Source organism: Theropithecus gelada, chromosome 9 (genome assembly GCF_003255815.1).
Source record: "Theropithecus gelada isolate Dixy chromosome 9, Tgel_1.0, whole genome shotgun sequence".
NCBI classification, from domain to species: domain Eukaryota; kingdom Metazoa; phylum Chordata; class Mammalia; order Primates; family Cercopithecidae; genus Theropithecus; species Theropithecus gelada.
Genome location: NC_037677.1, coordinates 60,609,474 through 60,634,174, shown reverse-complemented (window position 1 = coordinate 60,634,174; position 24,701 = coordinate 60,609,474). Strand labels below are relative to the sequence as shown.

At 39.1% G+C, this 24,701-nt stretch overlaps 1 protein-coding gene and 1 non-coding gene across 5 annotated transcripts in view; both read right to left on the bottom strand.

The window, feature by feature from the left end:
- Positions 1-24,701, bottom strand: part of CFAP70 (cilia and flagella associated protein 70) — a 109,972-nt gene that overhangs the window by 46,627 nt on the left and 38,644 nt on the right. For 3 of the 4 annotated variants that reach the window (XM_025395616.1, XM_025395617.1, XM_025395619.1), the window contains 7 exons: positions 20,859-21,029; positions 20,217-20,297; positions 18,527-18,618; positions 7,046-7,106; positions 6,362-6,556; positions 4,501-4,632; positions 423-548 (listed from right to left, as the gene is read on the bottom strand). In XM_025395616.1, the coding sequence (XP_025251401.1) occupies positions 423-548; positions 4,501-4,632; positions 6,362-6,556; positions 7,046-7,106; positions 18,527-18,618; positions 20,217-20,297; positions 20,859-21,029 (858 nt within the window). Of the gene's footprint in view, positions 1-422; positions 549-4,500; positions 4,633-6,361; positions 6,557-7,041; positions 7,107-18,526; positions 18,619-20,216; positions 20,298-20,858; positions 21,030-24,701 lie in introns of all 4 variants that reach the window. The other variant, XM_025395615.1, reaches the window with a different exon arrangement.
- LOC112632299 lies at positions 9,493-9,596 on the bottom strand. Its single transcript, XR_003121356.1, has one exon. It is a non-coding gene; the product is annotated as a small nucleolar RNA U13 (small nucleolar RNA).

Genomic DNA, 24,701 nt, shown 5'->3' with positions numbered 1-24,701 from the left:
ATTTTATCACATTTTTCTTTGATCGATCATGTTTCGGTGTCATGTCTAAGAACTCTTCCTGATTCCAGGTCAAGATTCTGTCCTATGTTTCTTCTAAAAGTGTTATAGTTTTACATTTTACATTTAGATATATGTTCCATTTGGAGTTGATTTTTGTAAAATGTTTAAGGTTGAGGTTTATTTTACTTTTTGCAATTGTTCTAACACTATTTACTGAAAAGACTATCCTTTCTCCATTGAATTTCTTTTGTCAAAAGTTGAATGACCTTATTTGTGGGGGCCTATTTTTGGACTCTATTTTATTGTTCTATGTGTCTACACTTTCACCCATCAAGTTGGATTTTAAACAATCAAAAACGACTATTTATTATGCCCATATTTCACAAATAATACTAGCAATCACTGTGAAGATGTTTAATTACCTCTTTATAATATGCTGCTGCCATCTCAAAGTTCTCATTGACTTCTGCTTCAAATGCAAAGAGTCGAAGCTGTTCACTGCTTGTAAAAATGGTTGCAATAGTGCCTTGGACATCATCTGGCATGGTCTTGTCAACGTCAAGATGTTAGGTAGACAAAAATGAAACAATTACAAGTACAGAGATTTCATAAGCATAAATCCAATATGAGATCCAGTCATGACATCTAAAATGATACTGATTGACATCTATAATGACAGTCTTGCCAAAAAAGTAAAAGAATAAGAGTGAACCAGGAGAGAAATGTCAAGGGTGAAAGAGAAGCTCAGGTATCTGAATACCAACAGTCTGAACTCATGGAAGTAAGTAAAAATTGCTTAGGGCAGAAATGACTGCCTCAACCCTCAGGGCATTCATAGTCCCTGTGCAGGTCACCTCTGAACTCAAACAGCTTCCTTCATTTTCTCTAGTGTATATGACAAATATTATCTTTTTTTTTTTGCATCATGACATGAAAAAGGTTGGCAAGCCCTGGCTAGGGTCTTTAAATGTGAAGAAAACAGGATATTAAGGGTAAAGCTTTAGAAGACAAATCTATAGTTTTATTAAGAAATATGGACTGATAGATCCTTCAAAGGAAACAAAAAGGTAGGAGGAAAACCAGAAAAAGAATATATCCTACACACACAGATTGGGAGAGCAGGTCTGGTGTAATTAGGAATCTCCTGAGTCAGAAGCTATGGTCAAGAAAGAGTCCACAAAATTATTTAATTAGAAGTCAAAATAACATCAGTGACTTTAATAAGGACAACTGCTAAGAAATGTGGACAGTAAAGCCAAATTTGAGATAGGCCAAAGAGCAGTTTCCGACCATTGATTAATGCTTTTGTCCTGTTCTTTTTAGTTTTGATTATCTTGAGCCCCAAATCCTTGCAGCAATGCACTTCTGCACCCAAAACAGAATACTCTAATATCCCACTCCCAGATCCAACATTCCACGTCTTGTCTTCCACCTTTTTGTTACTTAGCGCACTGAAAACTGCTGACTTTATTTCCTTCAGTTCCAGTAAGCTCATCACTTCCCAAATGGATCAGCCTGAACCTCATGATTACCCACTCAGGCTACTCTCTCACCAGCATACTTTCATCTCAGGCATCCTTGTCCCTCTCCTGCATTTGTCCTGAAAATTCTCAAATTAAAACAATCCGGCCGGGCGCAGTGGCTCAAGCCTGTAATCCCAGCACTTTGGGAGGCCGAGACGGGTGGATCACGAGGTCAGGAGATCGAGACCATCCTGGCGAACACGGTGAAACCCCGTCTCTACTAAAAAATACAAAAAACTAGCCGGGCGAGGCGGCGGGCGCCTGTAGTCCCAGCTACTCGGGAGGCTGAGGCAGGAGAATGGCGTAAACCCGGGAGGCGGAGCTTGCAGTGAGCTGAGATCCGGCCACTGCACTCCAGCCCGGGCGACAGAGCCAGACTCCGTCTCAAAAAAAAAAAAAAACAAAAAACAAACAAAAAAAACAATCATGCAATCTGACTTCTTCATTCTAAAACAAGAGCAGCTAACTGGTCCTAAGGAAAACTGCATAGACACAGAGACTGGTATCTAAGCTGCCACAAACTCTTGTGGCATTCAGTCTTAGCTGGAGACCTTTAATACCCTTAGTAATCTATGTATTTGTCTTTGCTTAGCAGCATATTCCATAATGCTACGCAGTATCTAAGTTTTCTTCTCTTTCTTCAAGTTTTTCATTCAATCCTCATCCCCTTCACTTTCAGTAAACACCTTACTTCACAGAGATAATAGAAATCATTAAGTAAGAAATCCCTCAACTATTACACTCCCTAGCTAAATTATTTATTTCTGGATCTATTGTATCACTTTCTTTTCAGTCTCAGAGAAAGAAGTGTTGCAGCCTTCTCTGTTTCAAAGTTAATCCTTCCATTTAAAGTCTTGGCCCTTTCCCAGGTGTATACCCTGAGCCTGCCATCAATTATCCCCTCTTTCCTCAATTTTCAGCTTCTCCCACTCTGCTGACTTTTTCCCAAACCTGTGCATGTGCTCAAGTCTTTTTCATCTTAAAAAGAAAATCCCAGGCCAGGAGCGGGTGGCTCATGCCTATAATCCCAGCACTTTGGAAGGCCATGGCTGGTGGATCGCTTGAGTTCAAGAGTTCGAGACCAGTCTGGGCAACACGGTGAAACCCCATTTCTACAAAAAAAATAGAAAAATTAGCTAGGCGTGGTGTGCACCTATAGTCCCAGCTACTTGAGGGGCTGAGGTGGCAGGATTGCTTGAGCCTGGAAAGTTGAGGCTATAGTGAGCCACAACTGCACTGCTGCACTCCAGCCTGGGCGAGAAAGAGAGAAAGGGAGAAAGAGAGGAAGGGAGAAAGAGAGGAAGGGAGGAGAGGGAGGGAGGGAGGGAGGGAGGGAGGAAGGAAGGGAGGAAGGGAAGAAAATCCCTATAACTTCTAGCTACTACTTTTCCACTTTTTTCCTTCATCATCCAACTTGAATTTATATTCATCTGTTTCTTGATTGCTCATTTACTCCTCAATTCATTATAATTTGAATCCCCCCATTAGCCCAATAATACTGCTATGTAAAGGTTAACAATAACTTCCTTATTGTCAAATCCAATGAAGACTTCAGTTTGTTTTTCTTGAATTCCTAGGAGGATTTGACAATGTTGACTACTTTTCTTTAAAATTCTTTTCCTTTGGCTTCTGTGACACCATTGTCTCTGGCTCTTTGCCTCTTTAACAATCCCACTTGTCTCCTTCAATTTTTCATTCATTCCTTAAATGTTGTTATTTCCTAGGGTTCTACTGCCAGCTGTCTTCTCTCATGTTTTTCTCAGGCAGCTCATCTATGACCATAGCATCCATATATCATGGCTCCCCAGATCTGATCTCTAGCTCAGATCTCTATCTTGGGCAAAACCCCACTAGAGCCTATGTTCAAAAGTGAATTCAGTACCATCTGCCTCCCACCAAATTTACTCATAATTGCTTTCCATGTCCTGGTTAATGTTTTTCTTTTCTTTTTAGTATCAACCAAGAAGTACTGAATGGTATCAATCACCCATTGAAACTTAACTTAAACTTTTTCCTCCTTATTATGCAATAATCAACTAATATCACAGTTTTGTCACCTCTAACTCATCCTCCATAGTGCTATCAGAGTGTTTTAGCAAATGTAAACCCGATCGTATTATACCTCACTGTAAAATAATTCAATGTATTGTTCCCAACTACTAGTGAGGAAAAAGTCAAAACTTCTTTTTCTCAAGCTCTACTCTCAATTGCTTTTCAAATCAAATCATCCATGCCCAAGGCAGGACTGTTCTCTTAATCCTTTGATGCTGGACACTCCTGTCCTACCCTCCTCCAGGAAGACAGAACAAAGTGAAATAAGAGGTGATGGTGGTAGAGAAGAAAAACAAGGAAGAAAAAAGCAAATAGAATAAAGAATTTGAGGAGGCACAGATGGTTAGACACTACCAGGGGACAAAAAGACTCCAACTTTGTCACTGGTTTCAAATAAACTACCCCTGAATACATACAAAAATAAGCAAATTAAGGCAAGATGCAAGACTTACAAATATAAACAGAAAAGTGGGTGGGACAGCAGACCACCAAACAGAAAAGCCATGTTTGAAGTGTCACGGTCATTTGGGTATAATATCTGAAAACTCATAATTTTTCTTGCTTTTATGATCTTCAATAAAAAATTAAGAATTGTACCTGTTCACAGCATAAACAGAATGGTAATTTTCATTTCACAATTTATGCAACCTATTTTATCTGTTTTTGACAATTCCATCACATTTTTTAAAGTTGTGAAATTTATTTTTCTAGGAAAGTGAAAGAGCATATCTCCTTGTTTTTTTCCAAAATTAGTCTTAAACTAATTAGGCTTAGGCAGTTTCTTACTCATCCTTGTGTTTTCAGTGCCTAGCACAGAGCAGACACTTCAATAAATATTTGTTGAATAAACAAAGGAAGGAATCATTCATAGAAGACTCTGATGCTCTACAGAGAAAAGAAAGTGCTCTCAGTTCTTGACACTTACCTGGTTTAGGGCTACATGCATCTGATCTACTAAGAACACATAGAGCTCACTGATAAATGTCTGCAGTTCCTCCTGACTTTCAAATGATGTTGTCTTCAAGTATTTCTCTCTCACAATCTTTACCACAGCATGCTGCAAGACATATAGATCACCCATCTGATAATACAGTCCAGCACTATGCTGATAGCATGGGTCTCTCTAGGGCTTTCTGGTCTAAAGCTGATCAAAATTTCAGAAGGCGATTGATTTCTCCCTTGGTGGGTGGTATTGGCTCTCCAAATTCCCCCCAATCAACATACTCTGTATGATTTCTTCTTTCCTTAACATCACCATCATCACTAATTGAAGCAACGCAAAGTTCATACTATATGAAGAGAATCATAAAGCTGAAGAAAATCTGAGCATTAGGTTTAGGCATTATGTCTCTCATGGTGACCATATGGTTCAAAGGGGAAAGGGAGAAAGGGCTGGGCTGAGAATCCAGAGAATGGAATTCTGGTTCTAATGCTGCCACTGTACAACTTCATAAATTATTTTATACTTTGGTACCTCAGCTTTCTATTTGTTAAGAGGATATGTAGTTCTGGTATTATTATTTTACTTTAGAAGATGATTGAGAAGCCAAAGAGAGATAACAAGTATAGAAGCTTAAAATGCTGTACAAATATAAACACAGCATGTTGCTATAGCCAGGACAGCTTCTTTTTTCCCCACTAAGGTAACATTATTGCCAGGTTTTAAAATCTATGCATTATATTATTTAATTATCATAATGACCTTATGTGATAATATTAACCTCATCCTTGTTGCTAGGTAAAGAAACTGAGGCACAGAGAGATAAAGTCACATTTCAAGGTCACCCAACTAGTAAATGTGGAACCAAGAGTCAAACTGAGACATGAGTACACCACCTGCTGAGAATACCCTCTTGCTTCCATGAACATTTGTTGTTTTTCCCTCTATGACTTCCGTGTTCTTTCTTTATATCTGTTTAGTACAGTGCAGGACACATAGTAAATGTGTGTACAAAGGCACTGTAGTGTAGCAGTTAAGAATGTGAGTTCTGGAGGCAGACTGCCTGAATTTAAATCCCAACATTGATCTTTACTATCTCTGTGACTTTGGACAAATTCCTTAGCCAACTAATATTGCATTTTCCCATCTATAAAATGAGCAACACCTACTTTATAGGATTGTTATAAGGATTAAATTAGTAAAATATGAAGCATTGATAAATATGCCTGGAAAACAGTAAACATGTAATAAATGTTAGCCATTATTATTCAATAAATGATTATTAAGTTAACTATTTCTCAAATCTTAGTGATTCCATAAATTAGGGAAAGATTTGGAGTTTTTTGTTTTTGTTTATACATTCTGAATTTTAAAAAGTAAAATGTAATGCCAGTAATTAAATGTATCCTAACTCAAGACATGCTACTGTAGTCCTAATGATTAAGGCCTCCTTTCTGATAACTGTCTCATCTTCAATTTTAAAACTAAAATTAATTTTTTTAGAGAGATTTGAATGGGAAGCAAGAAGAATTAATTATGGAGTCAGTACCAGACAGAGTTTCTGCCTCCTATAGTGACAATGAAATCTGGTCCAAAATCTGGCCCAGCCTCAAGTAAATAATTAGTTTCTTAAAAGCCCTCATTCAGGATATTTGTAATAATTTATTCCAAGACTGCAGGAATGGAGCTTCTCCTGACACTCTATCATAGAGAACTTAGCTCTTTGCCCCAACCAAGAAAGGTAAGAGTATAGCTGAACATAATCAGAGGAGAAAATGTGAACTGAGTATGTGGAGAAGTTGCTCCATAAAAACCCATGGAGTAATTAAACAAGTGAATGTTTTACCTTGAGTTGTTCTTTGAAAGCAAAGTATTTTCCAGAGCAATTAAGTTCATAGCTGAGCTGGCACTTCTGCTCCTCCAAGGTTTCACTATCCATATCACTCTCCAGTTTGGCCACCTGTTTTCCAAACATTCTGTAGTACTCATCTAGAATGGCTCTAGAAATATTCTTGATCTGTGTGTGGTAGTCACTCACTGCCTAAGAAAACACAAAACATCTGGTAGACACCTCAGAGAGGTCAAGAGCATGGATTGGAAGTCTAAAACTGAATTTGGTTTTGTGTCCCATGATACTTTGTTTGTTTGTTTTAGAGACAAAGTCTCGCTCTGTCACCCAGGCTGGAGTGCAGTGGTATGATCGAGGGACTTCCCCCTTGAACTCCTGGCCTCAAGCGACCCTCCTGCCTCAGCCTCCCTAGTAGCTGAGACTACAGGTGCGTGCCAGCACACCCAGTAATACTTTAAATGTAAAATGCCCTTTTCTTCCCAGCTTAGAGACTACCAGCCAAAGATTAAACACCGTATGCTATATGCCATCGATCACAAATGGAACCAGCAATGAAAATACGTAAGGCTTCAAACAAGTTTTCACCCCTTCTGGAAGACATATGAAAGAGTCCATGCAATTATCAAGTGCATGCACTCAATATCTTATTACTTATCGTTTCATCTTGGCTTTGGCACTTGCCTTCTGAGCTCCTCCTGTCCGACGGGTAAGAGGAGGCCTTGGAGGAATCATTTCCTTGACCCTGTTATCAGGAAAGAATAAAAATAAAAAACAAAAAACATTTTATTATCTACAGATGTATATTTTCTTACATCTTACCCTCAAAGTGTCTGGGTCGGGGAGATCTGAGGTCTCTTCCCCCACTGCACTTGAGCACTGTGCTATTTTATAATGTAAAACCCTAGATGTGAACCACAGCAAAGTATATGGCTATGGACCATACAGGAGGGAGGTCAGGAAGCAGCTACTCAGGGAGTATCTAAGTTGTATTTTTGGTTAATTTGAGCCCTGGCTTTACCCTTACGTATTTAAAAACTTGTGGCATACAAGGGCTGTTTGGGGTTTTGGAAAGAAATGGGTATCAACATTTTAGAGGCACTCAGTAGCATCTCTGAAAACAGAACGATTTGGAAATCCGAGTGGAACAGGCAAATAAAACCTCTTCTTTCCTCCCCGTCTACAATAAAAGTGTACTCTTGGCATAATTTATAGGACTGCATTAAATTACAATAATGCTATCAAACCTTAAGGTGAGTAAAAAACCACATTTTGTCAATGTCAATCTACTTATGCCAAAACCTCTACCTTCTGTTTTCAGAAGCCCTTACAAGAACCTAGAAGGGGCCGGGCGCGGTGGCTCACGCCTGTAATCCCAGCACTTTGGGAGGCCGAGGCGGGCGGATCACGAGGTCAGGAGATCGAGACCATCCTGGCTAACATGGTGAAACCCCGTCTCTACTAAAAATGCAAAAAATTAGCCGGGCGAGGCGGCGGGCGCCTGTAGTCCCAGCTACTTGGGAGGCTGAGGCAGGAGAATGGCGTGAACCCGGGAGGCGGAGCTTGCAGTGAGCCGAGATCGCGCCACTGCACTCCAGCCTGGGCGACTAAGCGAGACTCTGTCTCAAAAAAAAAAAAAAAAAAAAAAGGAATTAAGTTATAGCTCTTCTCCCTTTTAGTTTCAGGTTCTTGCTAAATATATTACACTACCTTGAAGTTCACAATTAAACTCACAAAATCTATTTTTCTTACTAGGTCCTATGTAATGATACACCTCTGTTCATAATTACTAATATTAATTCTATTTATTTAAATAGGTAATCCATTTATATTATTCAAAATCTAGAAGGTATGAAACTGTATAGCAAAATATCTCCTTCCAACCTTATTGCCCAGCCTCCTAGTTTCCTCTCCAGAGACAATGTTATTCATTCATTCAAAATAGATACTGACAGGCCAGGCGTGGTGGCTCATGCCTGTAATCCTAGCCCTTTGAGAGGCCGAGGCGGGTGGATTGCCTGAGCTTAGGAGTTCGAGACCAGCCTGAAATCCTGTCTATACTAAAATACAAAAAATTAGCTGGGTGTAGTGGTGTACTCGGGAGGCTGAGACTTGAGAATTTCTTGAACCTGGGAGGCGGAAGTTGCAGTGAGCTGAGATCGCACCAGTGCATTCCAGCCTGGGCCACAGGGCAAGACTCTGTCTCCCAAAAAATAAAAAAATAAAAATAGATACTGAGTGCTTACTGTCCATCAGGTAGTTTTCTAGGTTTGGGAATAGAGCATTAAACAAAATAGACAAAAACTCTTACTCTCATGGAGCTTACATTCTAGTAGGGAAAGAAAGACAATAAATAAGATAAACAAACAAGATAAATACGCTAGTAATATGTCCCATAGAGAAAAATAATGCAGGAAGGCAGACAGACTCTATTGGGGGTTGAGGGTGGTGGAATGCAGGCGCATATTTCACCAGGAAGGCCTCGCTGAGATGATAACATTTGAGTCAAGACCTGAGGGAAATGAGGAAGCAACTGATGTAGTTTGGGTATTTGTCCCCATCCAAATCTCATGTTGAATTATAATCCCCAATGTTGGAGGTGGGGCCTGGTGGGAGATGTCTGGGTCATGGAGGTGGATGCCTCATGGCTTGGTGCTGTCTTCATGATAGTGAGTAAGTCCCTGCAAGATCTGGTCATTTAAAAATGTGTGGCACCTCCCCCAACTCCCTCCCTGCTCTCTCTCTCTCTCTTTTGCTCCTGTTTTGACAATGAAATATTATTTGGTAATAAAGAAATTAAGTATCAATATATGCCACAATATGAATAAACCTTAACAACATTAGATTAAATGAAAGAAGCCAGTCACCACATATTTTATGACTCCAGAGTTGGCAAATCAATAGAGAAAAAAAGCAGATAAACGGTTGCTTAGGCTTGGGGGTTCAGGGTGGAGGAGTTGGCACAATGGTTGAGAGAAAAAGGAGAATGACTGCTAATATACATGGAATTTCAATTTTTGGGGTAATGATAGTATTTATAAAGTTGATTATGGAATGGCTGCACAATTCTGTGAGTATACTAAAAGCCACTGAATTGTACACTTTATTTTATTTTTATTTTTCTAAGTTCACATCAGACAGCTAATATGATGATGTCACAACAAGGCTTGAGGGAGGCACAGCTCATGCATGAGCATAAACACCCAATCATCACGCTTATGAACTACAAAGGGATCAGAATTGGATACTTTAAATGGGTGAACAAAATGAAAGAAAAGATGATGGTGGTAGAAAAGTATATGGTATGTGAATAGTATCTCGATAAAGCTATCATTAGAAAATAAAAAGGAAGAAATTGAAGGGTAGAATGGTAGATGTAAGGAAACTTACATCTAAGTACATATTACATCTTACATGTAAGTCCCAGATGAGGGACTACTATGGCTTGGAGCAGAGAGTATGTGAGAATTAGGAGAGGTTCAGCTTGAAATATAAATGTGGGAGCCATCAGTGTACTGATGGTATTTAGAGCCGTGAGACTAGATAGAAACCAAGGAAGTAAGTATAGATAGATAAGGTGTTCAAGCACTGAGCTCTGGGGGACTCCAACATTTAGATGCTGGAGAGATAAAGAAGGCCAGGGAGGGAGGAATAAAGCCAGGAGAGTATAGCATCCTCACAACCAAGTGAAGAAAGTTCCTCAAGGAGGGTTGGGTAGTTAAATGTTAATGACAGATCAAAATGACCCCAAGAACAGACCGCTGGATTTAACAATGTAGTGATCAATGATGACCTTAATAACAACATTTATCTGAAGACAAATTATTGGAAGTGAGTTACCTGATCAAAGAGTTAAAAGATCCATGAATTTGTATTTAGATAGCATTACCAAATCGCCCTCCACTGGAATTTTACCAGTTTATACTCGAACCAGCTTATATGAGAGGACCTGTTTCCAAACATCCTCAACAACCAAATAAATTATCAAGCTTTTTTTATTTTCAGCAATTAAAAAACAAGGTACTTCAGCATAGTTTTGAGTTTCTTTTATTATGGAAATAGTTGAGCTTCTTTTCATATGTTGAAGACTGCTTTAAATTTAGGCATATTCTTTTTTTTTTTTTTTTTTCTTTTTTTTTAGACGAGTCTTGCTCCGTCGCCCAGACTGGAGTGCAGTGACGTGATCTTGGCTCACTGCAAGCTCCGCCTCCCAGGTTCATGCCATTCTCCTGCCTCAGCCTCCCGAGTAGCTGGGACTACAGGCGCCTGCCACCTCGCCCGGCTAGTTTTTTGTATTTTTAGTAGAGACGGGGTTTCACCGTGGTCTCAATCTCCCGACCTCATGATCTGCCCGCGTTGGCCTCCCAAAGTGCTGGGATTACAGGTGTGAGCCACCGCATCCAGCAATTTAGGTACATTCGTATACAGTGACATAGATTTAGCAGTTTGGTATAACATGGCTCAGGCTCAGCCTGCAACCAAAGGCAAATAATCTTTCATAAAAGTATTGAGTATAATTTTCTTTTTTATTTTTTTTTTCGTTTTGAGACAGGGTCTCGCTCTGTTGCCCAGGCTGGAGTACAGTGGCATGATCATAGCTCACTGCAGCCTGGGTCTCTAGGCTCAAGCAATCCTCCTGCCTTAGCACCGCCACCGCCCCCCACCATTGGGTAGCTCAGACTACAGGTGTGCACTACCACACCCAACTAATTTTTTTATTTTTAATAGAGATGAGGTCTTGCTGTGTTCCCCAGGCTGGTCTCAAACTTCTGAGGTCAAGCAATCTTCCTGCCTCAGCCTCCCAAAGTGCTGGGATTACAGGAGTGAGCCACCATACCCAGCCTAAGTACAATTTTCCATTGTTGCCATTCTTTTTTTTTTTTTTTTTTTTTTGAGATGGAGTCTCACTCTGTCACCCAGGCTGGAGTGCAGTGGTGCAACCTTGGCTCACTGCAAGCTCTGCCTCCTGGGTTCATGCTATTCTCCTGCCTCAGCCTCCTGAGTAGCTGGGACTACACACACCCACCACCAGGCCTGGCTAATGTTTTTGTATTTTTAGTAGAGACGGTGTTTCACTGTGTTAGCCAGGATGGTCTCGATCTTTTGACCTCATGATCCACCCACCTTGGCCTCCCAAAGTGCTGGGATTACAGGCGTGAGCCACCACGCCCGACCTATTGCTGCCATCCTAATTAGCTCTTGCTCTATAATTTTATCACTTGGCCTAGCTTGGAGAAGAAATGCCTTCCAATTCCTTACAGACAAAAAAAAACCTTATTGCTAATAAATGTTTCTCATAAAAAAGTCCAAGAACATTTAAACATTGATAAACCACAGTTTTTAAAGTACTATATAGAGTACTTTATATACTATAAATGGATAAAAAGTTTCAGGATATAAAAGTCATAAAAATTGCCGGGCGCGGTGGCTCAAGCCTGTAATCCCAGCACTTTGGGAGGCCGAGATGGGCAGATCACGAGGTCAGGAGATCGAGACCATCCTGGCTAACACGGTGAAACCCCGTCTCTACTAAAAATTACAAAAAACTAGCCAGGCAAGGTGGCGGGTGCCTGTAGTCCCAGCTACTCGGAGGCTGAGGCAGGAGAATGGCGTAAACCCGGGAGGCGGAGCTTGCAGTGAGCTGAGATCCGGCCACTGCACTCCAGTCTGGGCGACAGAGCAAGACTCTGTCTCAAAAAAAAAAAAAAAAAAAAAAGTCATAAAAATTGCTTCTGCATTTGTTGTAAAACTGTCATTAAGGATACTGTTATACTGTCACTCTGTATTCCCCTATGTAAGAGCCCAAATTAGAAACCTGTTTTAGAATTTAATGCCAGGAATAAATGTGGTCTCTTTTGTGACTAACATGCTTCTCCCTTTATGATTAGAATTATAGAACTTATAGGGCTTCCCTTTTTGTTAGACAGCTCAGATTTGATGCTTATTTATGAGAGCTGTATTTAATGCGGCCTTCCTTTTCCATCATTTTGAGTTTTTGACTATTTCTAGATTATCAGTTTTATTTTGTATGTCATTATGATAAATATTATCAGATTATTTTTGGAAGGGGACTAAATGCAAAGTTTTTAAAAACTCAAGAACACTCAGGTATAAAAGATGAATGTTCCATTATTAGCAGGTAATTCTCAAAGCAAACTTCCAAATTATTAATAATTATGTGTAAAAATGTTTCACTATACAATTTACAATGTGGATTAAAATTAAAATGAGAAAATTTTCTCCCCATCAAAATAGCAAAAATAAAAAAGTATTGTGTTGGTGAATATGTGAAGAAACAGTAGTCTCATATATCACTTATAGAACTGTAAATTTTTTGGAAGGCAATTTGAGGATATTTATCTAAAGTCTTAAAAATACATGTAATAAATAGTCTCCAAGGTAGAAGCCGCTATTTCCTTTCATCTTTCTCTGAGTATAATGCTCCTCACATCAAGAGGTAAAGTCTAGATGTCAGCAAAAATGACAGGGCAGGTAACTCTAAACTCCCACCCCTCCAGATAAACTTAATTTTAAAAAAAACCCAGAAACTGAAACTGTCAGAACCAACTTGTTAGAATGTTGGGAAAAAAAGGTTTACAGTAATGAAGAGAATGCTGAATCCAGAAAAAGGCAATTCTAAATCAGCAGGAAAGCTTTGTAACATTTTTACTTGCTCTTGCCCCACTGCACACTGCATCCCCAGCTCAGCAGCACTCTCAAAGGTGGCAGCCTGGATTTCTAGTGTGGCACGCTGGTCCCTGATTCTGGAGGGAGCGGAGCAGACCTTATTCTCAAATTACTATGTTTGTTCTAACTTTTCTGGGACTGCCTGAGAGACCGGTGCAAGGCACTCATCTCTGTTTCTCCTAACTCAGTGTGGAAAAGCACTGAAACCTATACAGGGTAGAAAAGTATTGTTCAAAAACATTGTAAGGTTATCGAATCCCCACAGCTGTTTGGGGCAAAGCATTATGGTTGAGACATACAATAGACCACCTAAAGCCTGAGAAGAAAAGCTGGAGAGTTTCTTTGGAAATTAGAACATTCAAAAGTACTTGGGTGTACTGGGAAATTCAGAAAGCCACATGTATGCCCAGGACAGGATGTATGCTTAAAGTTGACCAGAGAAGACCCTATGCTTTCACCACTGATTGATCTACAGGTTCAGTATAAGCAGGAAGTAAAGGCTGAGGCAGAAATATAAATGGCCTGGTTAAGTGTTAAAAGAATGCCTCAGCACAGAGCCATCTGTAAAGATTGGCACAAAAAATTTTTTGTTTTGTTTTTGTTTGTATTTAGATCCTGGCATTCAAGGAAATCTGTCAAAACACTGGCTGAACACAAGTTATACCTTAAACAGTAAAAAGCAGCCAAACCTAATGAAGGGAAAAGTTTGATTTCCAAAATTCCCATATGATAGTATCCACATGTCCAGTTTTCAACAATGATAAAATACAAATAGTACAAATAAATAAAAGTATGACTCTTTCAAAGAAAAAACTATAGCAATTCTCCCTAAAGAAGCCCAGCCATCAAACTTACTACACAAATACATTAAATCAACTTTCTTATACACACTCAAAAAGCTCAAGGAAGCCATGGAGAAAACAAAGAGAAAAAAGGAAAGCAATGTATGAACAAAATTAGAGTATCAGTAGAAATAGAAATTATTTTTTAAAAAAAAACAAGAAGTCTAGAGCTGAAGAGTACAATATTTGGAATAAAAAATTCACTAAAGGGTTCAACAGCAGATTTGATCAGGCAGAAGAAAGAATCAGTAAACCTGAAGACAAAACAATTGAAATAATTCAGTCTGAGGAACAGAAAGAAAAAGAATGAAGAAAAGTGAACAGAATTTAAGACCTATAGGATGCCATCAAGCTGACCAGCTACACATCATGGAAGTTCTGGAAGAAACTTCCCCCTTTCTAGAGAAGAAAGGGGGAAGAAATAATTTTAAAGAAATAATGGCCCAAAACTTCCCAAATTTGGTGAAAGACATGAATCAACACATCCAAGAAACTTAATAAACTCCAAACATGAAAAATTCATATATCCACACTAAAACACACCATAGTCAAATTGTCGAAACACAAAGACAAAGAAAAAATATCAAAAACAGCAAGAGAAGTGTGACTTGTCACATACAAGTGATCCTCAATAAGATTAACAGCTGATTTCTTATCAAAACCATGGAGGCCAGAAGTCACTGAGATGACATATTTAAAGTCTGAAAGAAAAAAAAAATTGATAACTAAGAATTCTATATCCAGGTGTCTCATGCCTATAATCCCAGCACTTTGGGAGACTGAGAAGGAATGACCACTCGAGGCCAGGAGATTGAGACCAGCCTGGGAAACATAGTGAGACTATGTCTCTACAGAAATTACAGAAAAAAAGGTAAAATAATTCTATATCCAGTAAATTATCCTTCAAAAGTGAAGAAGACATTAAGACAATCCCAGGTTAACAAAATTAAGACAGTTGATAACAGGACCTACCTCATAAGGAATGCTAAAGGGAGTCCTTCAGGCTGAAATGACAAGACACTAGTCACTACCCTGAAGCCAGATGAAGAAATAAAGAACACTAGTAAAGGTAAATATGAAAGCCAGTGTTAATGTATTTTCAACTTGTAACTCCTCTTTCTCTTCTTTTTTGATGACAAATGCATAAAATAATAATGATAAGTCTATGTTAATAGGCACACAATAGATAAATATGTAATCTGTGACAGTAACAATGTAACAGGGGAGGGACAGGAGATGTATAGGAGCAAAGTGTACAGTACTGAAATTAAGTTTGTATTCAAACTAAGCTGTTACAGGTTTAAGATGCTAATTGTTGTCTCCAAGTTAACCACTAAGACGACAACTAAAAAATATATACAGAAAAGGAAAGAAGAGGGAAATCCAAATCGTATACTGCAAAAAATCAGCTAAATATAAAAAGGCAGCAATAAAGGAACTGAAGAACAACAACAAAAAAGACATGCAGACAACAAACAGATAAATGACAGAAGTAAATCCTTCTTTATCAGTAATCACATTAAATGTAAATGGATTAAACTTTCCTATTAAAAAGCAGACACTGGCAGATTAGATTAGAAAAACTCACACAGAATCCATCTATCTGCTGTCTACAGATACTCTCTTTAGATATAAGGACAGAAGGAAGTCAAAGGTAGGATAAAATCAGATATTCCATACAAATAGTAAAAAAGAGCTGAGATAGCTATATTATTGTCAGACAAAATAAACCACAAATAAAAAGAAGGTACAAGAGACAAATAAGGACATTAAATATTGATAAAAGATTCAATATAGCAATACAATACAACATTTATAAATATATACAACAGAACCCCAAAATTTATAAAGCAAAAACTGACAGAATTGAAGGGAGAAACTGATAGTCCTACAATAATAGAGACTTCAACACTCTACTTTCAATAATGGATAAAACAACCAGACACGAGATTAATAAAAAAAATAAATGATTTAAGTTGGGCATGGTGATTCACGCCTGTAATCCTAGCACTTTGGGAGGCTGAGGCAGGCAGATTGCCTGAGCTCAGGAGTTCGAGACCAGCCTGGGCAACACAGTGAAACTCCATCTCTACTAAAATACAAAAAAAAAAAATGCTATAGTCCCAGCTGCTTGGGAGGCTGAGGCAGGAGAATTGCTTGAACCTGGGAGGCAGAGGTTGCAGTGAGCTGAGATCATGCCACTGCACTCGAGACAAAACAGAAGAGAAGAGAAGAGAAAAGACAGGAAGACAAAAAGACGGAAGTGATTTGAACTACCCTATAAACCAATTAGATCTAACAGACATAGAGAGAACATTCCACTAAGTAACAACAGATTACACATTCTTCTCAAGTGCACATAGAACATTCTGCAGGGTATACCATATGTCAGGCCACAAAACAAGTATCAATAAATTTTAAAAGATTGAAATCATGGCTGAGCATGATGGCTCATGCTTGTAATTCCAGCAATTTGGGAGGCCAAAGCGGGCAGATCACCTGAGGTCTGGAGTTCGAGACCAGCCTGACCAATATGGAGAAACCCTGTCTCTATTAAAGATACAAAATTAGCCAGGTGTGATGGCACATGCCTGTAATTCTAGTTACTCAGGAGACTGAGGCAGGAGAATCACTTGAACCCAGGAGGCAGAGGTTGCCATGAGCTGAGATCACACCATTGCACTCCAGCCTGGGCAACAAGAGTGAAACTCTGTCTCAAAAAAAAAAAAAAAAAAAGAGATTGAAATCATATGAAGCATATTTTCTGATCACAAAGAAATAAAACTAAAATTGAGTAACAGAAGACTTAAAATTAAGAAAATAAGAATATTAAATAACTGAAATAAGAAAATTTAAGCAACACACTCAACCAATGGTTCAAAGAAGAAACCACGAGGGAAATTAAAAAAAAAATAAAATCCTTTAGACAAATGAAAACAAAAACCAAATAAAAAGTTATGAAATGCAGTGAAAGCAGTGCTCAGAGGGAAACATATAGTTCTCTACACATACACTAAAGAAGAAGAAAACTCAAAATCAATGACATAACTGTATACCTTAAGGAACTAGCAAAAGCGGGGCACACTATGCCCAAAGCTAGCAGAAGACATAATAAAAGAAAGAATGAATATTAGAGTAAAAACAAATTAGTGGATAGAAAAATAATGGAGAAAATCAATAAGCTTTAAAAGTTGGTTTTTCAAAAAGATCAACAAGATTGACAAACTTTTAGCAAGATTGACTAAGAGAGAAGACATGAAAGTGGAAACATTACTACCAATTTTAGAGGGATAAAAAGGAGTATTAGAGAATACTATGAACAACTGTATGCCAACAAGTTGAATAACCCAGATGAACGCACAGCTTCCTAGTAACACACAAGCAAAACACTATGGTACAATATAAACAGTTCTTTAAAATTACATATATGTATATGTAACGTGCATGTGTGTGTTTATGTATGTGTAACATGGGGGGCTTTAAAATAACTCCAGAAGGATAACACCAAGGTGTTAAAAGCAGTTATCACTAGGTGAGTAGAGATCTGGATGTTTTTATTTTTTAATTTTTTTAAATTTTAATTTAATTATTACAATTTTTTATAGAGTTGGGGTCTCACTATGTTGCCCAAACTGGTCTCAAACCTCTGGGCTCAAGTGATCCTCTCGTCTTGGCCTTTCAAAGTGCTGGGATTGGACTTTCAAAGTGCTGGGATTGGCCGGGCACGGTGGCTCAAGCCTGTAATCCCAGCACTTTGGGAGGCTGAGACGGGTGGATCACGTGGTCAGGAGATCGAGACCATCCTGGCTAACACGACGAAACCCCGTCTCTACTAAAAATACAAAAAATTAGCCGGGCAAGGTGGCAGGCGCCTGTAGTCCCAGCTACTTGGGAGGCTGAGGCAGGAGAATGGGGTGAACCTGGGAGGCGGAGCTTGCAGTGAGCCGAGATTGTGCCACTGCACTCCAGCCTGGGCGACTGAGCGAGACTCCGTCTCAAAAACAAACAAACAAACAAACAAACAAAAAAACAAAACAAAAAAAACACAAAGTTCTGGGATTACATGAATGAGCTACCACACCTGGCCTTGGGTATCTTTATATACTTTCTTGTTCATACGTATTTCCTATAATTTTTTTTTTTTTTTTTTTTTGGAGACAGAATCTTTCTCTGTCTCCCAGGTCGGAGTACAGTGGCGCAATCTCGGCTCACTGCAACCTCCGCCTCCCAGGTTCAAGCAATTCTCCTACCTCAGCCTCCCGAGTAGCTGGGATTACAGGTGCATGCTGCCATGCCCAGCTAATTTTTTGTATTTTAGTAGAGATGGGGTTTCACCGTGTTGTCCAGGCTGGTCTCAAACTCCTGAGCTCGGGCAATCTCCCCGCCTCGGCCTCCCAAAGTGCTAGGATTACAGGCATGAGCCACCGCACCCAGCTTCCTAAAAATTTTTACAATAAGTATGCAATGCTTTTGTGATAAGGTAACAACAATAACAACAACAACAAAAACTTCACCTAGAAAAAAACCAGATAACTCCTGCTTAGCCCAAGGGAAATTACAATCATGGGGACAATCTGACTTTCTCTTATTTACACCCAAATTGTACAAAACTAGTATAAGCACCATAGCTACAAACCTTCTGGCTAGCTCCTCTGGCATTCTCTTTGGAACCAAAGCTTTGTCCAGCTGAATTTCCAACACAATGTATGTCCCTGCTTCTACATATTGCTGTAAAGACATTGTTTTCTTATTATTTCCAGAAAAAAATACATTTATGAAAAATTTAGTAACATAAGATGATACTCACAATAAGTGAGAAAACTGCATATATAACTACATATACAGTGTGATCTCAACTGTTAAAATACTTTTCACACAGAAAAATAACTGGAAAGAAATAGAGCAACAGTGGTTATCTCTTAGAGGAAAGGATTTTCAATTTTATTCTTGGAAGCTTCTACAGTGTAACAGTGCTTCAGCCCTGTTTAACGTGTTCTCAATACTTTCCCAGGAACTGTTTTAAGTGAATGCCATCCTCTCTGCCAGCAACCTTCTTTCAGGTGGGTCCTGCAGAAAAATTCTCTCATAAACTTCTTACATTCCCACTCACAGTCTCCTCATTACCATCTACCAACTCCAGCTGCTGGACAGCTCTACCCAGATTTTTGCCAGCATCCTAAATACACGTCCAAAATTGAATTTATTATTTCCCCAATGTCAATCTCTCTTGATTTTTCTCTCAATGGTGTTGTCATCCTTCCAGAAAGTGAGGCTTGCAACCTGAAAAGTTATCCTTAACTTTTCTCATCAATACCCCCAAAGCTTCCCAATTGCAAACTCCTTGCCTCTGCAGGTTTCTGACTTTCTTTACTGCAACCCCTGCCCTAAATAAAACTGTCATCAACACTCATCTATACTACAAGAAAAGCCTGCAGCTCTACCCCACCTTCAATCTCTTTTTTTCATACCCTTGCAAGAATTCTGACCTGAAACACACATGAGGTCTTATTTCTATCTGACTTTAAAACCTTTGATGTGAATCTCCTAGAAGAGGTTCAAGAATCTGTCATCAGCTATACAATAAAGTCCAAACTTTTAAATAAGCCTTTCAAGTCTTTCCATTACCTGATTCAGCCTCTTTCTTCTTTCCTAACTCTTTATAGAATCTTTCCTTTAATTTATCTATATACCATACACTGTAACTAACTGACACACCCTAAATTCTGCTCTTGCAAATTCTCTGTGTTGTTCTCTCTCAAGCTGCTCCCTGTCTCTGAAATGCCTCTCCCTCCATCTTCTTATGGCAAACAGGTCTCTTCATCTTTCACTACTTAGTATGGATATCACCTCCTCCATGAAGCCTTCCCTTAGACTTCCCCATCCCAATATTTGCCTCCTCAGAGCCCACACAGAACTTTTATTTGTACCCTTATTATAGCACTTATCAAAATTATATACTATGGTTATCAAAATTATATACTATATACCAGTCTGTTTCTCCTACCAGATGCTGAGTTTCCTGAAGGCAGATTAATAAATGCTGCAGAAGATGCATCTCTGCATCCCTTATAATGTTTAACATAGTAGAATTAATAAAAGATATAATATTTTAATGCTGGAAAGGACCTTAAAATTAACCCGGCATCAGTTCATTTTACAGAATTTCAACAAGACAAAGAAATTTGCCCAAAGTCACAGACAACTAGTCATGGGCAAATATGGAATAATAACTAACATCCTGCCCAAGCATTTTCCACTGAAAATGCCTTGCTTAATAAGGGTCTGGTTAACTTAAACTTAATTTTCCAAACTTTATGCACAATTACCTGTCCTTCAGGATTGTGACTTAGAGGGGGTTCACCTTCCAAAGGAGTATCTGAGCTCTGAGATTTTATACTAGGTGCCTGCTGAAAGAAAATGAACACACTTCAAAAATTGAATTCCTACATGGTCTTCATAGTGACAAGAACAATGATCTCTACATTGCATCAAAATGCAAACTAACAGTGCCATAAAAAAGAATGAGTTATTGTCCTTTGCAGGGATGGATGAAGCTGGAAACTATCATTCTCAGCAACTAACACAGGAACAGAAAACCAAACACCGCATGTTCTTACTTATAAGTGGGAGTTGAACCATGAAAACACATGGACACAGGGAGGGGAACATCACAAACCCGGGCCTGTCAGGAGTGAGGGCCAAGGGGAAGGGACAGCATCAAGAACAAATACCTAATACATGCGGGGCTTAAAACCTAGATGGCAGATTGACAGGTGCAGCAAACCACCATGGCACATGTATACCTATGTAACAAACCTGCACATTCTGCACATGTATCCCAGAACTTAAAGTAAATTTTTTTTTTAAAAAAGGCAAACTAATATTGATACAAGTCACCAAGTGAGTAATCAGTGAAGTCTCTGGAATGTAATCTAACAGGCAAAATCATCACCTTCCCAACAACCTACCACATCCCCAGGCCTAGGCCTTCCATCTATATCCTTTTCTTTCACTGGTTTATCTTCTTTCAGATTCTTAGAAACAGCTTGCTTGGACAGCAGAGAATTAATTCCCCCTATTTTATTATTATGAATCAAGTGATGGCCAATATCCCGGAACAAGCTCAGTAAACATTTGGTCTGAAAACGAACAAAAAAAGCAATACATGAGACAAACTTGAAAGTAGTACACGTTATTTTTTTACCATTTAGTTTTCCAAACAATTTCAACATTTAACATCAGAGAGAAAGAAGGGACTTGAAAGACTTCATTGTATTTCCCTCCTTCTAGAACAGGTAAAAACACCACAGAAAGTTAGTTGCCTACTATAGCATTTAAAGGATTTAGAGGAGACCTTACGACCTGGCTTGATTCTGGCATCTCATAACTCTTGTAATCAGAATGCTTTTAATCTTTGACACAGAATTTCAAACCAGGCTGGACATGGTGGCTCACACCTGTAATCCCAGCACTTTGGCAAGAGGATTGTGTGAGATCAGGAGTTCAAGACCAGCCTGGATAACATAGTGAGACTTCATCTCTACTAAAAACAAAACAAAAAAATCAGCAAGGTGGGGCCAGGCATGGTGGCTCACGCCTATAATCTCAGCACTTTGGGAGGCCAAGGCGGGTGGATCATGAGGTCAGGAGATCGAGACTATCCTGGCTAACACGGTGAAACCCCGTCTCTACTAAAAATACAAAACATTAGCCAGGCGTGGTGGTGGGTGCCTGTAGTGCCAGCTACTCGGGAGGCTGAGGCAGAAGAATGGTGTGAACCTGGGAGGCGGAGCTTGCAGTGAGCCAAGATCACGCCACTGCACTCCAGCTTGGGCGATAGAGCAAGACTCTCTCAAAAAAATAAAAATAAAAAATAAACAATAAAAAAATCAGCAAGGTATGGTGGCACATGCCTGGTAGTCCTAGCTACTAGGGTGGCTGAGGTGGGAGAATCACTTGAACCCGAGCAGTCAAGGCTACAGTGAGCCATGACTGCACCACTGCATTCCAGCCCAGGCTACAGAGCAAGACTCTGTCTCAAAAAAGAAAAAAAAAAAGGCCATGTGCGGTGGCTCACACCTGTAATCCCAGCACTGTAGGAGGCCGAGGCAGGTGGATCATTTGAGACCAGAAGTTCAAGACCAGCCTACCCAACATGGTGAAACCCTGTCTCTACTAAAAATATAAAAATGAGCTGGGTGTGGTGGCATGCACCTGTAATCCCAGCTACTGGGAAGGCTGAGGCAGGAGAATCACTTGAACCCAGGAGGCGGAGGTTGCAGTGACCTGAGATGGTGCACTGCACAGCAGCCTGGGCAATAGAGTGAGACTCTGTCTCAAAAAAAGAAAAAAAATTAAAATTAAATTAACATTAACACGTTGAATTCACTTCTATACAAGAAATAGTATCTATTTAGTTACCACTGCCCTATCAGTTATAATTGGAAGGATAAGGCAAGTTTAAAGTTCAAAGCAAACTCTTTGTATGGAAAAATTCAAACTATAGACAAATCACCAGAAAAGGATTTTACAACAATTTTTCCCTAAAAATTCTTTTTTGAAATAAACAATTTTTAAATTAAATAACATGGATGATTCTCAAAATAATTTATGTTGAACAAAAGAACCAGACCAAAGGAGGCCAGGTGAGACGGGAGGGGTAGACAGAGGTGGGCAAAGGAATAATAGAAGACACAAAAATCTTTGGGGGGTAATGTGTGTATGTTCATTATCTTGATTGTTGTGATAGTTTCACAGATGTACAGATATGTCAAAACTTTAATATTGTACAATTTAAATATATGCAGTTTATTTATCAATTATACCTCAATAAAGCTGTTTGAAAACAATCCAACAATATTAATTGTAAATACTAAAAATCACTCACAATCCTGCCACCTCTGTGATAAATACTGTATTTCATAGATTCAAAGACATCAGCTTTCTCAAATTTTAACATCGCTGGGGTATGTTCTATAAAAAGAGTATTTCATATAAGTGGTATCATACAATACATAGTCTTTTGCATCTGCCTTCTTTTACTTAGCATGTTTTTGAGGTACATCCATGCTATAGCATGTGTCAGTTGGTTCATTACTTTTTTATTTTTTATTTTAGTTATTTATTTGAGACAGAGTCTCACTCCGTCACCTAGACTGGAGTGCAGTGGCACAATCACAGCTCACTGCAACCTCTGCCTTCTGGGCTCAAGCCATTAGCTCACCTTAGCCTCCTGAGTAGCTGGGACTACAGGCACATGCCACCACCCCAGCTAATTTTTGTATTTTTTGTAAAGATGGGGTCTCACCATGTTGCCCAGGCTTGTCTCAAACTCCTGGCCTCACTGATCTGCCCACCTAGCCCTCCCAAAGTGCTGGGATTACAGGTGTGAGCCACCACACCTAGCCCAAGTTTACTACTTTTTTAAAAAAACAGGTTGGGCACGGTGGTTCACACCTGTAATCCCAGCACTTTGGGAGGCCGAGGCAGGAGATTGCTTGAGCCCAGGAGTTTGATACCAGCCTGGGCAAACACAATGAGACTCTGTCTCTACAAAAAAAAATTTTTTGTTTTAATTAGCTGGATGTGGTGGCCTATGCCTGTAGTCCCAGTTACTCAGGAGGCTAAGGCAAAGGATCACTTGAACCCAGTAGTTCGAGGCTGCAGTGAGCTATGACAGTACCACTGCACTCTAGCCTGGGTGACAGAGAGAGACCCCATCTCAAAAAAAAAAAAAAAAATTGAGATATTCACATATACACAACATACCCACTTAAAGTGCATGATTCAGTGATTTGGGGATTTTATATCATTAGTAGTTCATTCCTTTTCACTGCAAAATAGTATTCTCTTGTATAGATATACCACATTTTGTTTATCTGTTCACTATCTGCGGACATTTGTATTATTGTGAGCTTTTAGCTACTACAAATAATGCTGCAATAAACATTCACATATATGTCTTCGTGTGCATATAGGTTTTCTTTTTTCTTAGAAATTCCTAGAAATGATTTGTTGGGTTCTATGGTAAGTTTATACTTACCAAAGATATTCTTTTTTGTTGTCGTTGTTATGAGGCAGGGTCTCACTCTTGTCACCCAAGCTGGAGTGCAGTGGCATGATCACAGCTCACTGCAGCCTTGATTGCCTGCTAGACTCAAGTGATCCACCTACCTCAGCCTCCCAAGTAGTAGGACCACAGGCATGCACAAACAACATACCCAGCCAATTTTTTTTTATTTTTTGTAGAGATTAGAGATGGGGTTTTGCCATTTTGCCAGGCTGGTCTCCAACTTCTGAGCTCAAGCAATCCACCCATTTCAGCCTTTTAAAGTCCTGGGATTACAGGCTTGAACCACTGCACCTGGCCAGATTTTCTATACAGTTGTCTTTTCCAGTATTGAGAGCTGAATACTGAAATTTCTAAATACTATTGCCAAATTGCCTATTTCTCCTTTCAATTCTGTTGGGTTTTGCTTCAAGTATTATGAGATGATTGTGTTGTACTGCTAATGGTGTATACACTTATAATTGTCCTGTCTTCCTGATGAATTGATGCTTTAATCATTGTGACATCCATTCTGTCTTCAGTAATATGTATTTCTAGTCTTAAAACTATTTTGTCTGGTATTATTGTAGTTACTCAGCTATTACCCTTTCTGTTTCCATAGTATATCTTTTGTACCTTTTTACTTCAACCTTTTGTGTATTTGAACCTAAGGTGTGTCTACTTTAAACAGTATATAGTTGAATCTTGATTTTTTTGTAAATCCAATTCAATAATTTCTATCCTTTTATCGGTGTGTTTAGAC